Genomic DNA, 27,274 nt, shown 5'->3' with positions numbered 1-27,274 from the left:
AAGTAGAGAGTAACTAAAGAGCCTCTTGTTGAAGGTGAAAGAGGAGAGTGAAAAAGCTGGCTTAAAACTCAACAATCAAAAAACTAAGATCACAGCATCTTATACCATCACATCATGGCAAATAGATGGGGAAAAAAATGGAACAGTGACAGACTTTATTTTGGGGGGCTCCAAAATCAATGTGGATGGAGACTGAAAACACGAAGAGTCTTGCTCTTGGGAGAAAATCTATGACAAACCTTGACAGTGTACTAAAAAGCACAGACATCAACCACTTTGCCAACAGAGGTCCATATAGGCAAAGCTTTGTTTTTTCCAGTAGTCATGTACCGATGTGAGAGCTGGACCATAAAGCTGGCTGAGCACCAAAGAATTGATGCTTTCAAACTATGGTGCTAGAGAAGACTCTTGAGAGTCCCTTGGACAGCAAGGATATTCACTGTGTCTGCAGTTCAGAGTAGACACAACAGTGAATGACCAACAGCAACATTTTTAACTCTTCATATATTTTAAATTCCAAATCCAATTATTCCAATAAATGATTAACACATTCAAATTTCACCTGGAGTTACTACACATTTGCCTCCCAGAGGTTCTGAAATTAATGTTGAGACTATTCTTCTACTTCCAGAACAACTACTAGTATTTCCTTTAATGCAGGGTTATCAGTAATCAAGTCTCTGCTTTGTTTGACTAAAAATGTTATTTTTAAAATCCATCTCATCTTTGTTTATTATAATTAACATCTTGATTATCAGTCTGGACTATAATCATACTGGCATTGGCAAGGAATTGGCTGTACATTTAACAAGGAAAGGCTGTCTCTGACTCTTCTTTGAGCTAGTTTTTGCTGAACTAATACAAGTTATAAACAAGGTACTTGTTTTTGTTTTCATGAAGCTATAGGTTAACTATATAATCTATAGTTACCCATTATTTAATAACTATAAATTTCAGTCATAATTATACAATTAATTCTAATAACTAAACAATTGTTACTAATTGTAATTATTGACTAACGGTGTAATTAAAAAGGGATTTTTAAAACTAGACAGTTTCTCAATTCTAGTTACAAGCTGTGAAAAAATTAAACTTATAAATATCTTTTTGAATTAAAATCATGTGTTCAAAATAAAAGTCTCATGACTTCTGAACTTGAACTTTTCAAAATAAATTTCAATGATTCTTAAAAATTTGCCCTGGGTTTTAAAAATTAAGTGAAAAGAGCCTAATCATGATTGAGATGATTTTCAATTATTTCAGCTACGTTTCAAGGACTAAAGCAAACACTCCTTGAATTTAGACCTGCCAATCTGCACAGGAGTACACTGATCGGAAAATGGCCCGCTCTCCGTGTCAGTCACTATTTTACCATGCTGAGAAGACATATACTCTATTTGAAAGAATACTCAACAAATGACTTTTGTCTTACATTTGAAGAAAATTTCCACAATATATAGAATTCTAAATGGGCTCTTATTTTCTTTCGGCCCTTTAAATCCACTGTCTTTCATCTTCTAACATTGCTGCTCAAACTTCAGTCAGACTTCTTACTATTGTTCCTTTGACGGCAACAGTCTTTTTTGTGTGGTTACTTTTGTACATTTTTATGATTTTTCTCCATTGTTAGATTTTGAAAGTTTGATTAGAACAAGCATAAATATGTTTTTAATTATTATGTCTTAACCTGTGACTTTATGTCTTTTACTATTTTTGGAAATTTGCAGCCTATATCTCTTTGAATATTGCATTTCTGCATCATCCTCATTCATTTCTACTACCAGAACTAAAATTATACATCTGGTAGAACTTGCCAGCACAGCCCTTATCCCTTTTAAGCTTTCTTTTGTATTCTTCTATCCTTTTGTTTCTCTATGCTTATTCTGGATATGTTCAACTGATCTGCTCACATAGTATCTCTTCATCTGTATCTATCCAGTAAAATCTAATTAGCTTCTGGATTATTAAAGTAAAACACACTAAAGTAGAAAATTCTCAAGCACGTATCACATAAAATGACGTTGACCACCTTGCTATATGCTTACTGGTCAAGCTCACCTTCACTTAACTTTTAGCCATACTTGTGCCACCTGCAAAAACTTCCAGAAGAAATGTAGCTACAAATGCCAGGCTCACTGTTCTGGTTTCCTTCCTCTCCCGTGTCTTATTGTTATACCTTCTCCAGATAGTCTGTTCTCAGAGAGAGCATCTATCTGAATCAAGTAGTTTGCAACTACTACAAAGCTTCTGCATTTAATTCTTATTATCAATGAGTTAAAGCCATGAAATAACGGAACATTTACTTCATCTTCAGATAACATAAAAGCATCAATAACAACTAACAATGATTGGAGAATTAGGATCAAAAAAGACAGCTTGAGACTAGAATACTATGAAGACACTGGCAGTCATTTAAAATTTTTTTTTTTTAAGAATAGTAATTTCTAGAGAATTTGATAGAAGTTGTGGACACAGAAAAATACACATGGGTGTATTTGCCAAATATATTTACATGTAATTTAAAGAAGCTCAAAACCTCTGAAGCTCATCCATGGGTCATATAGTATTCTACAGAAGCCTTGTTCAGTCAAGACAAAATGTAACTACTATCAAAGTAAATTCCAAATATATTCAACTATGTAAGTACAGCATGGGCATTTAGTTAGCCTCAGTTTTAATCAACAGTGTGATAGGCTGCCACTGAAAAGTAATCTTAGGCAACATTAAGGAACATATTCCAGAACAATGTGGTTAACAGTCTCACTATTAGGGGTACTGAACAACACCCTAGAGTATTACATAGAATTGTGGGAGCAGTATTTTGATCGTGTGTGCTCAGTTGCATCTGACTCTTTGTGCCCCTATGGTCTGGCAGGCATCTCTGTCCATGGGATTTTCTAGGCAAGAATACCGGAATGGGTTGCCATGTTCTCCTTCAGTGGATCTTCCTGACGCAGGGATCGAACCCGTGTCTCCTGCATTGGCAGGTGGATTCTTTACTGCTGAGCTATCAGGAAAGCCCCCAATATTTTGTTAAGTCTAAGTCACATCTACAGAAGATAATCAGGATGGGGAAGAAGCTTGAAGTCATGTTATCTAAGGAACAGATGAAAGAATGAAGGATATTTAACTTATAGAAGGAAATGTTTAGTGAATTCATAAATATCTAAGTGAAAGTGAAGTGAAAGTGAAAGTCCCTCAGTCGTGCCTGACTCTTGGCGACCCCATGGACTATACAGTTCAAAGAATTCTCCAGGCCAGAATACTGGAGTGGGTAGCTGGTCCCTTCTTCAGGGAATCTTTCCAACCCAGGGATCAAACGTAGGTCTCCTGCTTGGCAGGCAGATTCTTTACCACTGAACCACCTGGGAATAGGAAAGGATGTCCTAAAGAACTCTATTTCTTTTTCAGTCAGATAACAGAACTAAGACAACTACCGGGAAATTAACTTTGAAAAAACAGAGGAAAAAGGAGTATTCAAAGAGCTGAATGAAAAAGAAAGTTTCTATTATAGTCACTAGACATGCTGAACCACAGATGACCAGCCATCTTCCAGAAATACTGTAGGAAATTTATGTAGGGGCATAAAACTAAATTAGGCATCACCTAAGATTTCTCTTAAGAGTTAGATTCACGAGTCTATTTTTTCTTTAAAGAGGTCATTTAAAAAATTATCTTTAGAGAAAAGAGAAGAGGGAATTGATATTAATTTTCACCTCAAATATTATCACTTTATTTCTATGAATATGGCCTCTTTTCTCAAATGAATATATATATGTGTATACACACACACACACACACACATATATGTAGGATTTAAAGCAGTAAGTATTTCCAGTCAAAATATTAACTAAATACAATGACATAAAGAAAGAAATTTCACTCTTAGGTGATAAGCATTACATAAAACTTAAAGATAAAGACAAAATAAATAAAGGTTTTGGAAGTCAAGATACCTGTTTTCTCTTACTTGTTGCCTCAACTTTTCATCCTTTAGACTTTCACGTTTTAGTTTTGCCAGTTCCATAGCCAATTTTTCTTCTTGTGCAAGCTGGAGCTCCCTCAATCTTTTGTTTTCTTCTGCCTAAACAAAAAAACAAAACTTTAGTCATTTGTCCTCCAAAATCAGATATTTTTTCATAAAGGCTGAATTTGTTTTATAGTAGAAAACTACAAGTGCCTTCTGAAGAGTCAACTATTCACATTTTATTTTAAAATACAAAACATTATTTCCATAAATAATTTTTCTGAACATTTTGTCATGGAAAATTCCAAACATCAAACACGAAAAGAAGACTATTGAAACACGCCCTCAGGAAGCCATCACTCATCTTCAACAATTATCAATATTTTCCCAATCTTGTTTCCCTACTCTTCTACTCCACTCCTATGTTTTTCTGCATTTTTTTATTTTGGCTAGAGTATTCAAAAACAAATTCTAGATATATCATTGCTTTGTAAATAGTTCAATATTGATCTTTGACAAGAATTTCTTCTTACATAAACATACCATTAACAAACTGAAATAAATTAACAATAATTCTTTCAGATCAGATCAGATCAGATCAGTAGCTCAGTCGTGTCCAACTCTTTGCGACCCCATGAATCACAGCACGCCAGGCCTCCCTGTCCATCACCAACTCCGGGAGTTCACTCAGACTCACATCCATCGAGTCAGTGATGCCATCCAGCCATCTCATCCTCTGTCATCCCCTTCTCCTTCTGCCCCCAATCCCTCCCAGCATCAGAGTCTTTTCCAATGAGTCAACTCTTCCCATGAGGTGGCCAAAGTACTGGAGTTTCAGCTTTAGCATCATTCCTTCCAAAGAAATCCCAGGGCTGATTTCCTTCAGAATGGACAGGTTGGATCTCCTTGCAGTCCAAGGGACTCTCAAGAGTCTTCTCCAACACCACACTTCAAAAGCATCCATTCTTCAGCGTTCAGCCTTCCTCACAGTCCAACTCTCACATCCATACATGACCACTGGAAAAACCATAGCCTTGACTAGACAAACCTTTGTTGGCAAAAGTAATGTCTCTGCTTTTGAATATGCTATCTAAGTTGGTCATAACTTTCCTTCCAAGGAGTAAGCATCCTTTAATTTCATGGCTGCAGTCACCATCTGCAGTGATTTTGGAGCCCAGAAAAATAAAATCTGTTTCCACTGTTTCCCCATCTATTTCCCATGAAGTGATGGGACCAGATGCCATGATCTTCATTTTCTGAATGTTGAGCTTTAAGCCAACTTTTTCACTCTCCACTTTCAGCTTCATCAAGAGGCTTTTTGGTTCCTCTTCACTTTCTGCCATAAGGGTGGTGTCATCTGCATATCTGAGGTTATTGATATTTCTCCCAGCAATCTTGATTCCAGCTTGTGTTTCTTCCAGTCCAGCGTTTCTCATGACGTACTCTGCACAGAAGTTAAATAAACAGGGTGACAATATACAGCCTTGACGTACTCCTTTTCCTATTTAGAACCAGTCTGTTGTTCCATGTCCAGTTCTACCTTTTGCTTCCTGACCTGCATACAAATTTCTCAAAAGGCAGACCAGGTGGTCTGGTATTCCCATCTCTTTCAGAATTTTCCACAGTTTATGGTGATCCACACAGTCAAAGGCTTTGGCATAGTCAATAAAGCAGAAATAGATGCTTTTCTGGAACTCTCTTGCTTTTTCCATGATCCAGCGGATGTTGGCAATTTGATCTCTGGTTCCTCTGCCTTTTCTAAGACCAGCTTGAACATCAGGAAGTTCACGGTTCACATATTGCTGAAGCCTGGCTTGGAGAATTTTGAGCATTACTTTACTAGCGTGTGAGATGAGTGCAATTGTGCTGTAGTTTGAGCATTCTTTGGCATTGCCTTTTTTTAGGATTGGAATGAAAACTGACCTTTTCCAGTCCTGTGGCCACTGCTGAGTTTTCCAAATTTGCTGGCATATTGAGTGCAGCACTTTCACAGCATCATCTTTCAGGATTTGAAATAGCTCAACTGGAATTCCATCATCTCCACTAACTTTGTTTGTAGTGATGCTTTCCAAGGCCCACTTGACTTCACATTCCAGGATGTCTGGCTCTAGGTCAGTGATCACACCATCGTGATTATCTGGGTCGTGAAGATCTTTTTAGTATAGTTCTTCTGTGTATTCTTGCCATCTCTTCTTAATATCTTCTGCTTCTGTTAGGTCCATACCATTTCTGTCCTTTATAGAGCCTATCTTTACATGAAATGTTCCTTTGGTATCTCTTATTTTCTTAAGAGATCTCTAGTCTTTCCATTCCGTTGTTTTCCTCTATTTCTTTGCATTGATCGCTGAAGAAGGCTTTCTTATCTCTTCTTGCTATTCTTTGGAACTCTGCATTCAAATGGGTATACCTTTCCTTTTCTCCTTTGCCTTTCATCTCTCTTCTTTTCACAGCTATTTGTAAGGCCTCCCCATACAGCCATTTTGCTTTTTTGCATTTGTTTTCCATGGGGATGGTCTTGATCCCTGTCTCCTGTACCATGTCATGAACCTCATTCCATAGTTCATCAGGCACTCTGTCTATCAGATCTAGGCCCTTAAATCTATTTCTCACTTCCACTGTATAATCATAAGGGATTTGATTTAGGTCATACCTGAATGGTCTAATGGTTTTCTCTACTTTCTTTAATTTAAGTCTGAATCTGGCAGTAAGGAGTTCATGGTCTGAGCCACAGTCAGCTCCTGGTCTTGCTTTTGCTGACTGTATAGAGCTTCTCCATCTTTGGCTGCAAAGAATATAATCAATCTGATTTCGGTGTTGACCATCTGGTGATGTCCAAGTGTAGAGTCTTCTCTTGTGTTGTTGGAAGAGGGTGTTTGCTATGACCAGTGCATTTTCTTGGCAAAACTCTATTAGTCTTTGCCCTGCTTTATTCCATATTCCAAGGCCAAATTTGCCTGTTACTCCAGGTGTTTCTTGACTTCCTACTTTTGCATTCCAGTCCCCTATAATGAAAAGGACATCTTTTTTGGGTGTTAGTTCTAAAAGGTCTTGTAGGTCTTCATAGAACCGTTCAACTTCAGCTTCTTCAGTGTTACTGGTTGGGGCATAGACTTGGATTACTGTGACATTGAATGGTTTGCCTTGGAAACAAACAGAGATCATTCTGTTGTTTTTGAGATTGCATCCAAGTACTGCATTTCAGACTCTTTTGTTGACCATGATGGCTACTCCATTTCTTTTGAGGGATTCCTGCCTGCATCTGAGTTAAATTCACCCATTCCAGTCCATTTGAGTTCGCTGATTCCTAGAATGTCGACATTCACTCTTGCCATCTCTTGTTTGACCACTTCCAATTTGCCTTGATTCATGGACCTGACATTCCAGGTTCCTATGCAATATTGCTCTTTACAGCATTGGACCCTGCTTCTATCACCAGTCACATCCACAGCTGGGTATTCTTTTTGCTTTGGCTCCATCCCTTCATTCTTTCTGGAGTTATTTCTCCACTGATCTCCAATAGCATATTGGGCACCTACTGACCTGGGGAGTTCCTCTTTCAGTATCCTATCATTTTGCCTTTTCATACTGTTCATGGGGTTCTCAAGGCAAGAATACTGAAGTGGTTTGCCATTCCCTTCTCCAGTGGACCACATTCTGTCAGATCTCTCCACCATGACCCGCCCATCTTGGGTTGCCCCACGGGCATGGCTTAGTTTCATTGAGTTAGACAAGGCTGTGGTCCTAGCGTGATTAGATTGACTAGTTTTCTGTGAGTATGGTTTCAGTGTGTTTGCCCTCTGATGCCCTCTTGCAACACCTACCGTCTTACTTGGGTTTCTCTTACCTTGGGTGTGGCACATCTCTTCACGGCTGCTCCAGCAAAGCACAGCCATTGCTGCTTACCTTGGACAAGGGGTATCTCCTCACCCTAATAATAATTCTTTAGAAAGGCCTAATAACTTGTCCATACTCAGGTTTCCCCAATTGTCTCAAAGATCCTTTTTCTGTTTATTTATTTTTTGGGTTTGTTCAAATCAAAATCCAAGCCAACCCACATACTGTATCTAGTTACTATTTATCTTAAGTCTCTTTCATTTTTTAAGTCTCCTCACACAGTTCCTCCCCCCTCCACCCTACTCCCCCTAACAAGGCACGGACTTGTAGAAATAACGACATATGACCCACAGGATGCCCCACATTCTGAATTTGACCAATTGCTTCCCCAATATATCACTTATCTTGTTTCTTTTTCGTATTTCCTATAAAATGGTTGAAAGATCTAGAGCCTTGATTAAATGCTATATTTAGGAAAGAATAAACACATAAAAGGGGTTTCCTGGTGGCTCAGTGGTAAAGAACCTGCCTACCAATGCAGGAAACTTGGGTTTAATACCTGGGTTAGGAAGATCCCCTGAACAGGGAAATGGCAACCTACTCTACTATTCCTGCCTGGGAAATCCCATGGACAGAAGAGGCTGGTAGACTACAGTCCATGGGGTTGTAAAAGAGTCAGACATAACTGAGCAACTGAGTACGGCATGACAAGCACATAAAAAGATGTTCAATATCATTAAACATCAGGAAGTTCAATTTAAAACAATGATTTATAACTACATACATACTGGAATAGCAGCTAAAATGAAAAGTTGTAACAAAACCAAACACTGGTGAGAACCTACATAATTCACAAATTGCTGGGTGGTAATGTAAAATGGTACAGTCACTCTGAAAAACAGCTTTACAGTTTGTTATAAAGCTAACATGCAATTACAACTCAACAGCTGTATTCTTAAGCATTTATCCCAGAGAAATGAGAACACATGTTTATTTAAAAACCTATACCCAAAATGTTTATAGCAGATTTATTCAAAATAGCCAATTGAAAATACCCAGACATTCTTTAACAGGTGAAGGTCAAATAAACTGTGGTATATCCATACTATGGAACACTGCTCAGCAACAAAGAGGAATGAGCATTAATAGAAGCTACAATCTGGCTAAACCTCTAGAAATTTTGCTGAGTGAAAAAAATCCAATCTCAAAAGGTAGCATACTGTTTGATTCTATTTATATAATGTTCTTGGAACATGCTCTATTTTAAGGCTGAAACATAATTCACATAGCATTCAATTTGTATTTCACAATTCACAACTCAGCAGGTTTTTAGTATATTCACAGTGTTGCACATCCAAAACCACTGGCTAGTTTCAGAACTTTTTAAAGATAGACTATTATTTGGAGCAGTACTGAGTTCACAGCAAAATTGAGAACACAGTTCCCATGTACACTATTCCCACATGCACAGTCCCCCTCACGATCAACATTCCACACCAGCAGGGAGATTTGCTACAATCAATAAACCCACACTGACACATCATCACCCAGGGTTCAGTTTACCTTACAGTTCAGTTTGGATGTTATATATTCTACGGGTTTGAATAAATGTACAATGATATGTATCTACCATTACAGTATCATACAGAATTCCACCACCCTTAAAATCCTCTATGCTCTGCTTACTCATCCCTCACTCCTCAAAACTCCTGGCAACCACTAATCTTTACTATCTTCATTGTTTAATGTTTTTCAGAATGTCATATTGTTGAAATCATATGCCTTTTCAGATTGGCTTCTTTCACTTATTAATACACATTTAAGATTTTTCCATGTCTTTCCATGACTTGATAGCTCATTTCTTTTAGCACTGAATAATATTCTATTTTCTGGATTATTTCTTCATTCACCTACTGAAGGACATCTCGGTTGCTTACAGGTTTTGGCCAGTATAAACAAAGCTGCCATAAACATCCACATGCAGGTTTTTGGCTAGATGTAAGCTTTTAACATTACAGAACATTTTTATCACCCCACAAAAGAAACCTCACAGCTGTTAGCAATCATCATTCCCTTTACCCCTCAACCATTAATCTATTTTCTAGCTGTGGGAATTTGCCTATTCTAGATATTTAAATGAAATCACTCAATACATGGGGCTTCTCTTGTGGCTCAGCTCGTAAAGAATCTGCCTGCAGTGCGGGAGACCTGGGTTCAATCCCTGAGTTGGGAAGATCCCTTGGAAAAGGGAAAGGCTACCCACTCCAGTATTCTAGCCTGGAGAATTCCATGGACTGTTTAGTCCATGGGGTCACAAAAAGTTGGACACAACTGAGCCACTTTCGGTCACATGCATTACATGGCCTCTTTGTGTTTGGCTTCTTTCATTTAGCGTAATGCTTCAAGGTTACTCATGCTATAGCACATATCAGTAATGCATACCTTTTTATGGTTGTATACTACTGTGCTGTATAGACACAACATATCTTATTTATTCATTCATAAACTGATGAGTATTTGGATTGTTTCCACTTATCTGGCTATCATGAATAATGCTGCAATATGAACATCTGTGTAAAAGTTTTTGTGTGGACATAGATTTTCAATTATCCTGGTCATATGCTTAGGAGTAGAACTGCTATGTAATAGAGTAACTATGTTTAACTTTTTAAGTAACTACCAAACTGCTGTGCACAGTCACTATACCATTTCACATTTCCATCCAAAATGTACAAGAGCTCCAACACTTTTTTTCCTCTTCTCCCCCAAAAGTAGCAGTCCTCATGGGTCTCAAGTGGTATCTCATTGTGGTTTTCATTTGCATCTCCCTAATGACTAATGATGCTGAGCACAGTTTTTTGGGATATTGTTTATTTATATATATTCTTTGGAGTAATGGCTATTGAAATTCCTTCCTCATTAATTTTTTTTGTCTGTTTACTGATGAATTGAACATTGAACATTCCATAAGTGACAAAATTATAGAAATAGAGAACATATTAGTGATTATTAGACTTAGGGATGAGATAGGGCCAGACAAGAAAGATATGGGTATGCTTATAAAAGGACATAATACGGGATCCCTGTGATCATGGAATGCTTTTGTTAGCCAAAGACTCCTGAGTGGAGAATTGGCTCCGCAGCTGACAGCAGCAGCAGTGAGGCTGGGGTGCTCTCTGCTCCTGGGTATCCGCCAACGTCGGCTCCAGCCTTCCCCAGACCCACTTCCAAGCCACAACAGCAGGGCCTTTTCCTTGATCCCTGGCTGCACACTGACTGACACCCGACAGCCAGTGAAGGTTTAAACGCTCAACGAAGATTATCAGTGGGACAGCCAGGGCACCAGGCACGTCATCCAGCTACACTGAGCAGCTGAAGGGTATGTCCCTGTTAGGTAGGGCCTGATGAAACGTGGTCCACTGGAGAAGGGAATGGCAAACTACAGTATTCTTGCCTTGAGAACCCCATGAAGAGATGAAAAGGCAAAAAGATGTAACACCAAAAGATGAACCTCCCAGGTCAGTAGGTGTCCAATATACCACTGGGGAAGAGCAGAGAAATAGCTACAGAAAGAATGAAGGGGATGAGTGAGAAATAACACCCAATTGTGGTTGTATCTGGTGATAAAAGCCAAGTCCGATGCTGTAAAGAACAATATTGCATAGGAATCTAGAATGTTAGGTTCATGAATCAAAATTGGATGTGGTCAAACAGGAGATAGCAAGAGTGAACATCGATATTTCATGAATCAGTGAACTAAAATGAACAGGAATGGGAGAATTTAATTCAGATGACTATTATATCTACTACTGTGGGCAAGACTCCCTGAGAAGGAATGGAGTAGCCCTCATAATCAACAAATGAGTCTGAAATGCAGTACTTGGGTACAATTTCAAAAATGACAGACTGATCTCTGCTCATTTTCAAGGCAAACCATTCGACATCACAGTAATTCAAGTCTATGCTGAAGAAGATGAAGTTGAATGGTTCTGAGAAGACCTACAAGACCTCCTAGAACTAACACCAAAAAAAGATGTCCTTTTCATCATAGGGGACTGGAATACAAAAGTAAGAAGTCAAAAGATACCTGGACTAACAAGCAAGTTTGACCTTGGAGTACAAAATGAAGCAGGGCAAAGGCTAACCAAGTTTTACCAAAAGAATGCACTGGTCACAAACACTCTCTTCCAACAACACAAGAGATGATTTTACACATGGACATCACCAGATGGTACCAAAATCAGATTGATTATATTCTTTGCAGTCAAAATGGAGAAGCTCTATTCAGACAGCAAAAACAAGACCTGGAGCTGACTGTGGTTTAGATAATCAGCTCCTTATTGAAAAATTCAGGCTCAAATTTAAGAAAGTAGGAAAAAATACTAGGGCATTCAAATATGATCTAAATCAAATTCCTTATGATTATACAGTGGAGGTGATGAATAGATTCAAGGGACTAGATTTGGCAGACATAGTGCTTGAAGAACTATGGACGGAGGTTCATAACACTGTACAGGAGGTGGTGACCAAAACCATCTCCAAGAAAAAGAAATGCAAGAAGGCAAAGTCTGAGGAGGCCTTACAAACAGTTCAGAAAAGAAGAGAAGCAAAAGGCAAAGGAGAAAAGGAAAAATATTCCCAAGAGAATGTAGAGTTCCAAAGACTAGCAAGGAGAGATAAGAAAGCCTTCTTAAGTGAGTAACGGCAAAGAAAAAGAGGAAAACAACAGAATGGGAAAGACTAGAGATCTTTTTAAGAAAACTGGAAATACCAAAGGAAACTTTCATATAAAGGTAGGCACAATAAGGACAAAAATGGAAAGAACCTAACAGAAGCAGAAGAGATTAAAAAGCGGTGGCAAGAATACACAGAAGAATTGCACACAAAAAGCTCTTAATGACCCAGATAACCACAATGGTGTATTCACTCACCTAGAGCCAGACATCCTGGAGAACTGGACATGGAACAATGGACTGGTTCAAAATTGGGAAAGGAGTATGTCAAGGCTATATACTGTCACCCTGCTTATTTAACTTATATGCAGAGTAAAAACATGTGAAATGCTGGGCTGGATGAATCACAAGCTGGAACCAAGACTGACAGGAGAAATATCAACAACCTCAGACATGCAGATGATACCACTTTAATGGCAGAAAGTGCTGCTGCTGCTGCTAAGTCACTTCAGTCGTGTCCGACTCTGTGCGACCCCATAGACGACAGCCCACCAGGCTTCCCATCCCTGGGATTCTCCATGCAAGAACACTGGAGTGGGTTGCCATTTCCTTCTCCAATGCATGAAAGTGAAAAGTGAAAGTGAAGTCGCTCAATCGTGTCCGACTCTTCGCGACCCCATGGACTGCAGCCTACCAGGCTCCTCCGTCCATGGGATTTTCTAGGCAAAAGTACTGGAGTGGGGTGCCATTGCCTTCTCCGGGCAGAAAGTGAAGAGGAACTAAAGGTGAAAGGTGATAAAGGTGAAAGAGGCAAGCGAAAAAGCTGGCTTAAAACTCAACATTCAAAAAAGTAATATCACAGCATCTGGTCCTATCACTTCATGGCAAACATATGGGGAAAATGTGGAAACAGTGTCATTTAATTTTCTTGGGCTCCAAAATCAACACAGACAGTGACTGCAGCCAAGAAATTAAAAGACACTCTTTCTTGGAAGAAAAGCTATGACAAACCTAGATAGTGTATTAAAAAGCAGAGACATCACTTTGTCGACAAAGGTCTATATAGAGCTATACTTTTTCCAGTAGTCATATATGGATGTGAGTTGGACTACAAAGAAGGCTGAATACTGAAGAATTGATGCTTTCAAACTGTGGTGCTGGAGAAGAGTCTTGAGAGTCCCTTGGACAGCAAGGAGATCAAACCAGTCAATCCTAAAGGAAATCAACCCTGACAATTCATTGGAAGGAATGATGCTGAAGTTAAAACTCCAATACTTTGTCCACCTGATGCAAAGATCTGACTCACTGGAAAAGACCCTAATGCTGGGAAAGATTGAGGGCAAGAGGAGAAGGAGGTGCAGTTCCTGCACATCCACAAAACTGTAAAGAATGAATTTTATAGTATATGAATTTAAAAAGAAATCAACTAGCACATCCATACCATATACTACTACTTAATAATAAGGAGTAAACTACTGACACATCCAACAACTTAAATGCATCTCAGAGAGTGGAAGAAGATGGTGGAGGAGTAATCTCATCTCTCAGAAGACGAGATGGTTGGATGGCATCACTACCTCAATGGATATGAGTTTGAGCAAACTCTGGGAGATAGTGAAGGACAGGGCAGCCTGACATGATGCAGTTCATGGTAGTCAAGGAGTCGGACAGGACTTGGCAACTGAACAATGATGACGACACGTTATGAACTGTATAGAACTAAACCCACACACACAAAGTAAAACTTGGGAAATCTGAACGAGACTAGCATACAGCATCATTGTTGATATCTTGCTTGTCATATTGTATTATACTTTTCCAAGATGTACCACTGGGAGAAACTGGGTACAGGATACATATGATCTTTCTATATTATTTCTTATAACTGCATATGAATCTGTAATTATCTATATGAATATATAAATCTATCATCTCAATAAAAATTTCAATGAACAAAAAGCAACAACAAATACTGGTGAGAACACAAAGCAAATGGAATTCTTATACATTACTTAAGGACAAACAAAGTAGAGCAGTAACTCTGGGAAACGATTTGGCAGTTCCTTATAAAATGAAACTAACATATACCATTTGATCCAACCATCCTACTCTCAGGTATCTATCCAAGAGAAATGAAAATTTATGTTCATACAAAATTTATATTCAGTTTTATTCATATTAGCCCAAAGCGGGAAACAACTCAAACAACTTTAACCTGTGAATGGACAAACAAACTGTGGAACATCCATATAACACAATACTATTAGAGGCTTATATGGGTCAGTTGCTCAGTCATTTCCAATTCTTTACGACCCCATGGACTATAGCCCACCAGGCTCCTCTGTCCATTGGGTTCTCCAGGTAAAAATACTGGAGTGGGTTGCCACTTGTACTCCAGAGGATCTCCCTGACCCAGGGATCAAACCCACATTTCTTGCATCTCCTTCACTAGCAGGTGAATTCTTTACCACTGTGTCACTTGGGAAGCCAGAACACGATTATACCATTCACCAATTAAAATGAGTGATTCATGAAACAACACAAAATCTTAAATTTGTTTGGCTAAGTGAAAGAAGTCAGACCCAAAAAGTGACATATTACATAATTGCATTTATATGTTAGTATGGAAAAGATAAATCTATTGGACAAAAAAGAAATCAATGGTTTCCAGGGACTGGGTGGGTGTGAGTGGTTGACTACAAAGGGGAAGCATGGGGACTGGGTGGGTGTGAGTGGTTGACTACAAAGGGGAAGCATGAAGGAAAGGAATGGAAAGGAATGCTTTGTATGACATTGTAATGGTGGAACCAGTAATTATCCATTTGCCAAAATCCACAGAACTGCACATCTACAGAATTGTACAGAATGAATTTTATAATATGCAAATTTTAAAAGAAATCAACTAGCACATCCATACCATATACCACTACTTAATAATGAGTAAACTACTGACACATCCAACAACTTAAATGAATCTCAGAGAGCAGAAGAAGATGGCAGGAGGAGTAAGACAGGGAGATTGCCAGCCTCCCCAGAGATACATCAAAAACTCATTAAGATCGGGAACAACTACAAAACAACCTCTTGACCCGAGGCCTCTGGGGGGAAGGGGGCAAGCTAACTTCCCTGGAATGAGGTAGGACAGAGAACAAAGACATAAAAACGGAAGAGATGGAGAACTTCAAGATGGGAGCTTGTGTCCCCAGGAAGGAAGGGGTCATGAAGGAGGAAGAGTTTCCATGCACTGGGAAGCTCCCTCACAGGCTGGACCAAGGGGGAACTGCAGAATCTTGGAAAGCTGGGCAAAGTGGGGGACCTAGAGGGCAGAATTCAGAGAAGCTGCATTTCTCAGCCCATAAGCAGCTCACAGACCCTGGCCCCGACCAGACGACAGACTCAGGGAACCAAGAAGTTCACAGAAGTCCCGCGGCACATAACGTGGGTCCAAGGTGCCAAGAGAAGCGCACACAAACCTCGAGGTGCAGAGGGTTGGCCCGGGGTGCCGACAGAAAGGCTCACAAGTCCCGAGGTGCAGAGGGCGGGCTCAGGGTGTGGAAAGAAACCCACACAAGTCTCTGCGATGCAGAACGCAGGTTTGGAGAGCTGAGAAAAACGCCATGCAAGCCCCTGCCTAGCAAGCATCAGCCTGCAGTGCAGGGCAGGACCAGGGTACAGAAGCTGCAGCAAAAATTAAAGGGACAAGTAGGGGCCTGGCAGCAGTGAGGATATGCTGAGGGCCACTTCGACATGGCTGCAGAAACAGACATGTCTAACACTGCCAAAGCCAGGAGGGCTGTCCAACATCATACTGAATCCACAGACACCCCAAAACCAACTACTAGACACTCTGCTGCCCTGCAGAGAGATGAGATCCAGCTCCATCAACCAGAACACAGGCACAAGTCCCCCTAACCAGGAAACCACCACAGGACACTAATTCAACCCCATCCACAGGGGCACACTCCACAACTAAGAACTATGAACTTGAGAATTTTCTTTTTTTTTTTGTCCTTTAAAGTCACATTGTTTATTTCTCCTACATATTTCTATCTTTATGTTAGCCTTTTGCGGTGCTGTGGAATTTTTCTCTTGTTAAAAAATTTTTTTAAGATTTTTTTCCTTCTTTTGTGATTTTTTTTTACTTTGTCTTAGTTCTGTTTTTCTTATTGTTCTTTACCTGCTGTAGCTCTTCCTGAATATATATAAATCTTTTTCACATACGTCTATTTATCTTTGCTTTTCTGTTTTTTAACTTCCTCTTCCATCCATTCCTTTTCTCTTTCTCTTTTTTTCCTTCAGTCTTTCTTTTTTCACCATGTAAGTTAAATTGTTGTATTCTCTTTGCTACATTCCCCAGTTGGCACTCTGCTCAGGCTCCAGTTTTCTGGACTGAGTGTTAGTGAGCTCTACTTTTAATTGGCTGATATCACTTTTGGTTTCCTTTGTTCACAAAGTCAATCTCCTGTACTCTCTTTTCTTTAGAATACTTTGGCTATTTATCTCTGTGTGTGTAAGAGTGTGTAAATGCTCCATTATTTTTGTAATTACATGTCTGATATTGTACTGACCATCTATCTTTCATTTCATGTCATGTTTTGCTTTTTGTTTTGGTGTGTTTGCTTTAACCCCTTTTAATACTATGACAAAAAACGTAGGGATCCCCTGTAAGATCACACCTGAACCGTTGAGGTGAGAGCACTGGGTCCAGACTGCCAGAGAACTCCTAACCCCAAGGGTATTAATTACTGAGCACTTCAACACCTGGACACAAAGTCTGGTATCACGTAGCTGTTGGCAGCATCCTCTGCAGGACACTTTACCCACACAACAAGCAAGACAAAAACACAAAAACAATCACCAGCATACAGAGTCCCACAGACACTCCGAAATATACCTCATACAGCCCTGCCCATCTAAGGAAAAAAAACTCACCTCCTCCCACTAGAACACGGGTACAAATAATGTCTAAAAAGAAGTCCACACAAACCACTGAAGCAACCTTTCCCTCTGAGGGCAAAAACCAAGGGCAGAAGGAATATAACCCTAAAAGTTGGGGAAAGGAGACCTCAAACTGAGTAAGTTAGAAAGTAAACAAATAAATAAAAAGAGAAATATAGCACAAATGAAGGAACAAGGTAGAAACTCACAAGACCAAATAAACAAAGAGGAAATAAGCAAACTACCTGAAAAAGAATTCAGAATAATGAGAGTAAAGATGTTCCAAGCTTTGAAAGTAGAATGAAGAAAATAAAAGAAACCATCAACACAATTAATACAATTACCAAGTACATAGAAGAAATAAAGAATAAGTAAACAGAGATGAATAGCACAATTATTGAAATTAAAAATACTCTAGGAGGAATCAATAGTACAATAACTGAGGAGAAGAACAGATAAGTGAGCTGTAAAAGAGAATGGTGGAAATACTGCTGAAGAATAGAATAAAGGACAAGGAAAAAAAGAAACTGAAGATAGACTCAAGAGACCTTTGGGACAATATTAAACACACCAACATTTGAGTTATACGGGTCCCAGAAGAAGACAAAGAGAAAGGAACTGAGAACATTTTTGAAGAGATTATGGGTGAAAACTTCCCCACCATGGGAAAGGAAACAGTCAATCAAGTCCAAGATGTGCAGAGTCCTTTAACAGAATAAACCTAAGGAGAGACATATTGAGACACATACTAATCAAGCTAACAGAGATTAAACACAAAGAAAGAATTTTAAAAGCAGCAAAGGAAAGAAACAAGTAACATACAATGGAAAACCCATACAATTAACAGGAGATCTTTTAGCAGAAACTCTGCAGGCCAGAAGGGAACAGCAGGATATATTTAAAGTACTGCAAGAAAAAAGATCTACAACCAAGATATTCTACCCAGCAAGGATCTCACTCAAAATGGATGGAGAAACCTAAAGCTTCACAGACAAGCAAAAATTAAGAATTTAGTACCACCAACCAGCTTTACAACAAATACTAAAGGGACTTATATAGGCAGCAAACACAAGAGAAAGGAAAGACCTACAAAAACAAACCCAAAACAATTAAGAAATGCCAACAGGAACATATATATGAATAATTACTTTAAACGTAAACAGATTAAATGCACCAACCAAAAGATACAGACTGGTTGAATGGATATAAAAACAAGACCCATATATTTGCTGCCTACAAGAGACCCACTTCAGACCTACAGACACACACAGACTGAAAGTAAAAGGATGGAAAAAGATATTCCATGCAAACGGAAATCAAAAAGAAGCTGGAGTGGCAATTCTTATTTCAGATGAAGTAGACTTTAAAATAAAGAATATTATGAGCAATAAAGAAGGATACTACATAATGATCAAGGGATCAATCCAAGAAGAAGACATAACAATTTTAAATATTTATGCATCCAACAGGAGCACCTCAATATAAGGCAAATACTAACAAACATACGAGGGGAAATCAACAGTAACACAATAACAGTAGGGTACTTTAACACCCTACTTTCACCAATAGACAGAGCATCAAAACAGAAAATCAATAAGGAAATACAAACCTTAAATGAAATATTAGACCAAATGGACCTAATTGCTATCTTCAGGACTTTCCATCCAAATGCAGAAGAATACATTTTCTTCTCAAATGCACATGGAACATTCTCTAGGACAGACCACATCTTGAGCCACAAATCAAGCAGCAGTAAATTTAAGAAAATTGAAATCATATTAAGCATCTTCTCTGATCATAATGCTATGAGACTAGATATCAACTACAGGGGGGAAAAAAACTGCAAAAAACACAAACACATGAAGATTAAACAATACACTACTAAATAACAAAGAGGTTAACCAAAAATAAGAAGAGAAATCAAAAGATTCCTAGAAACAAATGACACGGAAAACAGGGTGGCCCAAAACCTATGGGATACAGCAAAAGCAGTTCTAAGAGGGAAGTTTATAGCAATACAATCCTATCTCAAGAAACAAGAAAAACATCAAATAGATTACTCTACATCTAAAGCAGCTGGAAAAAGAAGAAGAAAAAAAACCCCAAAGTTGCAAAAGGAAACAAATCATAAAGATCAGAGCAGAAATAAATGAAAAAGAAATGAAGGAAACGATAGTAAAGATTAATAAAACTAAAAGCTGGTTCTTTGAGAAGATAAACAAAATTGACAAACCATTAGCCAGACCTATCAAGGAAAAAGGGGAGAAAAATCAACAAGATTAGAAATGAAAAAGGAGAGGTTACAATAGACAACACAGAAATATAATGGATCATAAGAGAGTACTATGAGCAACTGTATGTTAATAAAATGGGACAACCTAGAGGAAATGGACAGATTCTTAGACATGTTCAAGCTTCCAAGACTGAACCAGGAGGAAACAGAAATTATGAAGAAGCCAATTACAAACACTGAAATTGAAACTGTGATTAAAAATCTCCCAAAAAACAAAAGCCCAGGGCCAGACAGGGGAATTCTATCAAACATTTAGACGACAGCTAATGTTTTTTTTTTTCTGAAACTCTTCCCAAAAATTGCAGAGGAAGGAATACTTCCAAACTCATTCTACGAGGCCACAATCACTGATACAAAAACCAAACAAAGATATCATGAAAAAAGAAAAGTACAGGCCAATATCACTGATGAATATAGATGCAAAAATCCTCATCAAAATTCTAGCAAAAAGAATTTAACAACACATTAAAAAGATTATAGACCATGATCAAGTCAGGTTTATCCCAGGTATGCAAGGATTCTTCAATATATGCATTATTGCATATATGTTATGTTTAACATATTAAACATATTTACAAATTAACAAATTAAAAGATAAAAACCATATGATAACCTCCAGCAGAAAAACCTTTTGACAAAATTCAGCACCCATTTATGATAAAAACTCTTCAAAAAATGGACATAGAAGGAATCTACCTTAGCCTAATAAAGGCCATATACAACAAACCCAGAGCAAACATTATTCTCAATGGGAAGAAACTGAAAGCATTCCTTCTGAGATCAGGAACAAGACAAAGATGCCCACTCTTGCCACAATTATTCAACAGTTTTGGAAGTCCTAGCCACAGCAATCTGAGACAAGAAAGAAAGAAAAGGAATCCAGATTGGAAAGGAAGAAGTAAAACTCTATTTGCATGACATGATACTGTATGTAGAAAACCCTAAAGATACTACCAGAAAATTACTGGAACTAATCAGTGAATTTAGTAAAGTCGCAGGATACAAAATCAATACACAGAAATCACTTGCATTCCTATATACTAACAACTGAAAAATCAGAAAGAGAAATTAAGGAATCAATCCCATTTACAATTGCAACTAAAAAAAATCCACAAACAAGTGCTGGAGAGGGTGTGGAGAAAATGGAACCCTCCTACACTGCTGTTGGGAATGTAAACTGATACAGCCACTATGGAAGACAGTCTGGAGATCCCTTAAAAAACTAGGGGTAAAACCACCATAGGGCTTCCCTGATAGCTCAGTTGGTAAAGAATCCACCTACAATGCAGGAGACCCCAGTTCAATTCCTGGGTCGGGAAGATCTGCTGGAGAAGGGACAAGCTACCCACTTCAGTATTCTTGGGCTTCCCTTGTGGCTCAGCTGGTAAAGAATCCACCTGCAATGTGGGAGACATGGGTTCGATCCCTGGGTTGGGAAGATCCCCTGGAGAAGGGAAAGGCTACCCACTCAAGTATTCTGGCTTGGAAAATTCCATAGACTGTATATGTACAGTCCATGAGGTCACAAAGAGTCAGACACGACTGAGCGACTTTCACTTTTCACTTTTCAAAAACTACCATATGTACCAGCAATATCATTTCTAGGCATATACCCTGAAGAAACCAAAACTGAAAAAGAGACATATTCCCCAATGTTCATTGCAGTACTATTTACAATAAACAAAACACAGAATCAACCTAGACGTCTACTGACAGATGAATGGATAAAGAAGCTGTGATACGTATATACAATGGAATATTACTCAGCCATCAAAAGGAACACATTTAAGTCAATTCTAATGAGGTAGACAAACCTAGAGCCTATTATACAGAGTGAAGTAAGTCAAAAAGAGAAATATAAATATCATATACTGACACATACATATGGAATCTAGAAAGATGGTACTGATGAATTTATTTGCAGGACAGCAATGGAGAAACCGACATAGAGAATAGACCTATGGACACGGGGGAAGGGAAGAAGGGAGAGTATGGAGAGAGTAACATGGAAACTTACAAAACCATCTGTAAAATGGATATCCAACAGGAATTTGCTATATGACTCAGGGAACTCCAACAGGGGCTCTGTGACAATCTAGAAGAGTGGGATGCAGAGGGAAATGGGAGGAGGTTCAGGAAGGGGGCATGGGTATACCTATAGCTGATTCTTGTTGATGTTTGACAGAAAACAACAAAATTCTGTAAAGCAATTATCCTTCAATTAAAACATAGTGTCCCCCCCCAAAAAAGCAGCAGCAGCTATGGCACATGTATATCATGGAATATTACTCAGCCATAAAAGGAACACATTTGAGTCAGTTCTAATGAGGTGGATGAACCTAGAACCTATTATGCAGAGTAAAGTAATGTAAGTAAGAAAGAGAAAAATATCATATATTAATACATATATATGGAATCTAGAAGGATGGTATTGATCAATCTGTTCGCACAGCAGCACTGGAGACTGCTTACATAGAGAACGCTGGAGATGCAGATATAGAGAACATACTTAAGGATAAGGGTGAGGTAGAAGAGGGAGAGGGTTAGATAAATGGAGAGAGCAACATGGATTCATATACACTAACACATGTAAATAGGTAGCCAACAGGAATTTGCTGTATGACTCGGGGAACTCAAACTGGGGCCCTGTAATAACCTAGAGGGATGGGAATGGGCAGGAGACGGGAGGGAGACTCAAGACGGAGGGGACATACACCAATGATTACTAGTATGACAAATCAAACCAATACTGTAAACCAATCATCAAAAATAAATATTTTAAAAAATGAATCTCAAGAGCATGATGTGCAATAAAAACAGCCTATTCAAAAGTGACAGACATATGATTCCATATATATATGTAATCACACACTACTGTTTACACAACATTTTTTTAATAACATTCTTGAAATAACAAAATTATAAAGATGGAAAACAAATTAGTGATTGCTGGCATAGTGGGGATTGAAGGAAGAGTATGACTATAATGGGGGATCATGAATGAGGTCGTGGTGGGGATGGAATAGCTCTGTTTCTTGAATGAGGTGATGGTTGCATAAACGTACACCTTTGATAAAATGACACAGAAGTACATAAGCATAATGCAGCAATGTCACTTTCCAGGATTTGATATTGTAGTACAGTTATAAAAGATGTAATCAATGAAAGAAACTGTTCAGGGGCCAGTGGACAGTACTCCATACTATCTTTGCCCCTTCCCAAGGATTTATAACTAGTTCAACATTTAAAGAAATATATATATATGAATCAGATGTGGGGAGAACAATGAATGTTGACTATAACAAATTAATTGTATTAAAAAATAATCACAAAATAAATAAAAATTAATCAAATAACCACAATGAAGTAGATAGGCAGGAGTGGACCAAAATAACTGTAAAAAAGTGTTTGACAAAGCAAAAGACACAAAGAACTGTACCCAAATCTATAATATAGTAAGAAAATTTGTTGTTCACAAGGGTGCAGATTACCAATTCTGAAACTATCTGTATTCTGGAGTTGAAAGGATAAGTAAATATATTACAGATAATGAGAGCCAGATTTCTTTTTGTTGGGAGAATGCAATTACAAATAAATAACAAAAGGGGAAAGACAAAAGTGAGCCCTGGAGAGGCAGACTGGAGTCAGCAGTACCAACATAGACTCATGGCTTGTTTTATTAATAAATATGTGCAGATAGACACAGACATAAATGTAAACACAGATGTGTGTGTATGGTTATTTTCTAGTTCTTTCCCCTTAGAGTGTTACACTAATAATGAGCACATCTATCATTCAGACCTTGGTTTCTAAATATCATTCTCCAATGAAAAGAACCAAGTCTCCTTAGAGAACTGGCTGATTCCAAGGCAAGGAAAGAATAAGCTGAGTCTGGAACACGTTCTGGTGCCAGAAAGCAAGTAAACTTCATGTGTAGAGAAGGGTCATGTGGCAGGGAATGTCAGCAACCTCTGGGAGATGAAAACTTCAGTCTTACAACTACAAGAACACGAACTCTGCTGAGTAAGTGAGCTGAGAAGAGGCCCCAAGTTCCATATGAGAATGCATCCCAGGCAACACCTCGATTTTAGCCTTGTGAGACTAAGCAGACAATCCAGCTACACCAGGTCTGGACTTCTGACCAACAAGAATTGTGAGGTAACAAATGGGTGTTGTTTCAAGCTGCGAAATTTGTGGCAATTTGACACACAGCAACAGAAAAACTAATGTAACAACAACAAAAAAAACTATAGTATTCAAAATAGTCAAGGTCAGGAAAGGCAAGAAAAAGGGAGGAATTCTCATAGAATGGAGGAGACTAAGACTGGTGGAGACTAAAGAGACCTGACAACTAAATGAAACTTGTGATCTTGGAACACAAAAAAGATGTCAGTGGAAAAACTGATGAAATCTGAATAAATCTCACAATTCAGTTAACAGTATTGTGCCAAGGCTAATTTCTTCATTTTGATAATTGTTCTATGATTATGTTAGACATTAACATAAAGGGAACTCAGGTTAAGGGGATACAGGATTTTTTCATACTATTGTTGCAACTATTCCATAAGCCTAACTTTATCTCAGAAAGTTAAAATACACCTATTTCCAAGTTCTGTCTGCTGAAAAGACCTGGAATCAATATAATAATAAGCATATCTAACATTCAGAATAATAAGCATATCTAAACCCAACTTGTCTCTAAATATTATTTCCACTAAAAAACAATAGAATTCCTTAGTACAATGGTCAATTCCAGGTATAAAGAAAGAAATTTATAAGATGAGCCTTGTATTAGTTTTCCAGAGAAACAGAAACAATATAATAGGGAATCAGCTCAAGCAGTTTTGGAAATGGGCAAGTCCCAAGACCTGCAGGGTGAGTTGGAAAGCTGGATGAGGACAGCCAGTTAGTTTAGTTCTAGTCTAAGTTCAAAGGCCGGAGAGCCAGTGGTGTAGCTCCTGTCAGAAGGATTTTAGGCTTGAGACTTGAGCTGATATTTCAGTCCAAGTGTGAAGACAGGAAAAATGTTAATAATCCAGCTGGAAGGCAATCAGAGAGGAGCAATTTCCTCTCACTTGGCTTTTTTGTTCTGATAGGCCTTCAGTGATTGGATGAAGCTCACCCACACTAGGGGGGAAATCTGCTTTACCCAATTTACTAATTTAAACGTTAAGCTCATCTAAAAACACCCAAAATAATGTTTGACCAAATATCTGGGCACTCCATGGCCCAGTCCAGTTGACACATAAAATTAACCAACCCTAGTACTCCTGCCTGGAAAATCTCATGGACAGAGGAGCCTGGAAGGCTGCAGTCCATGGGGTCACTGAGGGTCGGACCAACTGAGCGACTTCACTTTCACTTTTTACTTTCATGCATTGGAGAAGGAAATGGCAACCCACTCCAGTGTTCTTGCCTGGAGAATCCCAGGGACGGGGGAGCCTGGTGGGCTGTCGTCTATGGGGTCACACAGAGTCGGACACGACTGAAGTGACTTAGCAGCAGCAGCAGCAGCAGGCTGTAACATTTTGTTCTGACAAAAAGCAAGGAAGCTACCACAGATAAGGAAGTCTTGTCAAAAGGACACAGAGCAACAAAAAGGCATCTACTGGCCAAAGGTAGAACAATTTGAGCATGAAAATGAATAATAAATACAATTAATTCAAGTATATGAAGACCCACGAGTCCACAGAGATAATTTTAAAAAGAGAAAAAGTCCAAAGCTAAAGAAAACAAAATTTTAAAAAACAACACAGGCATACACCAATGGAAGTAACTAGGAACCAATTCTTACTCTGATAATTAACTATTGATCTCCCTTTCAAGTAAAAATTGTATTTTAGGGTACTAAATTACCCTTTGTTGTTGTTTTTAAACAACGAAATTTAAAAATCAGTGTTTCACAACCCCTAATAAAGGAAAAAGATTAATTGATGAAACCACAGATTCAAGTTCCTCTCTTTACAACAGAGGAACCAGGTTGTCTCTCTAAATCCACTGATCAACATTAGCACCAGCTAGTGGATTACAGTATCAAGGATAGCACCACCATGGAGTGATTGCCAAAAAGTTGTACATAAATCTATTATGAGATAGTTGATATGAGTTTGAGCAAGCTCCACGAGTTGGTGATGGACAGGGAAGCCTGGTGTGCTACAGTCCATGGGGTTGCAAAGAGTCGGACATGACTGAGCAACTGAACTGAAATCTAATCATGCCTTTAGGGCTAACTTTCATTTAAAGGAAATATAAGAGATAGAGGAACAAAGTAAAGGAACTACTGAGAAAGCAAACAAATAAATACAGAAAGTGGAATATCCTATTAAACAACTGACCAAGCAAGTTAAACACATGTTAAAAACAAGTTAAGAACATGAAGTTAAAGAAATAAAGTACAAGGGAAGGGCTGTTTTAGATTAAGAGGGATCCGACATAACCAAATACACTGTATGAACCTTGTTTGGATCTTGACTGAATTGTAAAATCTGTCTTTTAACACAATCACAGAAATTTGACTATTGAATGGTATTAAATGATGCCTAGAATTTATTTATTGATAATTTTATTAGGTAAGATAGTGGCACTTTGCTGCTATGTTTAAAAAAATTCATATTTTATAAGATGTATACTGAAGTATGCAAGAGAGACTTGATACAATACCTGGGATTTTCTTAAAAACTAAAGAAAAAATAAGAATAAAAAGAACGGGGGAAAAAAATCTAATCCCTAAGAATATTCTTGCCCAGGGTTAAAAAGTCATGTCTAAGAGTCTGAAATTTGAAACTCAGAAGGAGGAATACCACTTTTAAAACTTGTTTTTGCCATTCCCTATATCTTGAGAAACCTATATGCAGGTCAGGAAGCAACAGTTAGAACTGGACATGGAACAACAGACTGGTTCCAAATAGGAAAAGGGGTACATCAAGGCTGTATATTGTCACCCTGCTTATTTAACTTATATGCAGAGTACATCATGAGAAACGCTGGACTGGAAGAAGCACAAGCTGGAATCAAGATTGCTGGGAGAAATATCAATAACCTCAGACATGCAGATGACACCACCCTTATGGCAGAAAGTGAAGAGGAACTCAAAAGCCTCTTGATGAAAGTGAAAGAGAAGAGTGAAAAAGATGGCTTAAAGCTCAACATGAAAACTAAGATCATGGCATCTGGTCCCATCACTTCATGGGAAATAGTTAGGAAAACAGTGGAAACAGTGTCAGACTGTATTTTTGGGGCTCCAAAATCACTGCAGATGGTGACTGCAGCCATGAAATTAAAAGACGCTTACTCCTTGGAAGGAAAGTTATGACCAACCTAGATAGCATATTCAAAAGCAGAGACATTACTTTCCCAACAAAGGTCCGTCTAGTCAACATCTGTTTTTCCAGTGGTCATGTATGGATGTGAGAGTTGGACTGTGAAGAAAGCTGAGCGCCAAAGAATTGATGCTTTTGAATTGTGGTGTTGGATAAGACTCTTGAGAGTCCCTTGGACTGCAAGGAGATCCAACCAGTCCATTCTGAAGGAGATCAGCTCTGGGATTTCTTCGGAAGGAATGATGCTAAA

General features: G+C 38.4%; 1 protein-coding gene across 4 annotated transcripts in view; it reads right to left on the bottom strand.

Moving 5' to 3' along the window:
• MNS1 (meiosis specific nuclear structural 1) overlaps positions 1-27,274 on the bottom strand; it is a 173,673-nt gene that overhangs the window by 55,481 nt on the left and 90,918 nt on the right. For all 4 annotated transcript variants that reach the window (XM_061431196.1, XM_061431197.1, XM_061431195.1 and 1 more), the window contains one exon: positions 3,957-4,084. In XM_061431196.1, coding sequence (XP_061287180.1) covers positions 3,957-4,084 — 128 coding nt within the window. The remainder of the gene's footprint in view (positions 1-3,956; positions 4,085-27,274) is intronic.

This window comes from Bos javanicus, chromosome 10, assembly GCF_032452875.1.
Source record: "Bos javanicus breed banteng chromosome 10, ARS-OSU_banteng_1.0, whole genome shotgun sequence".
NCBI lineage: Eukaryota > Metazoa > Chordata > Mammalia > Artiodactyla > Bovidae > Bos > Bos javanicus.
This window is presented reverse-complemented; position numbering and strand designations above follow the sequence as displayed.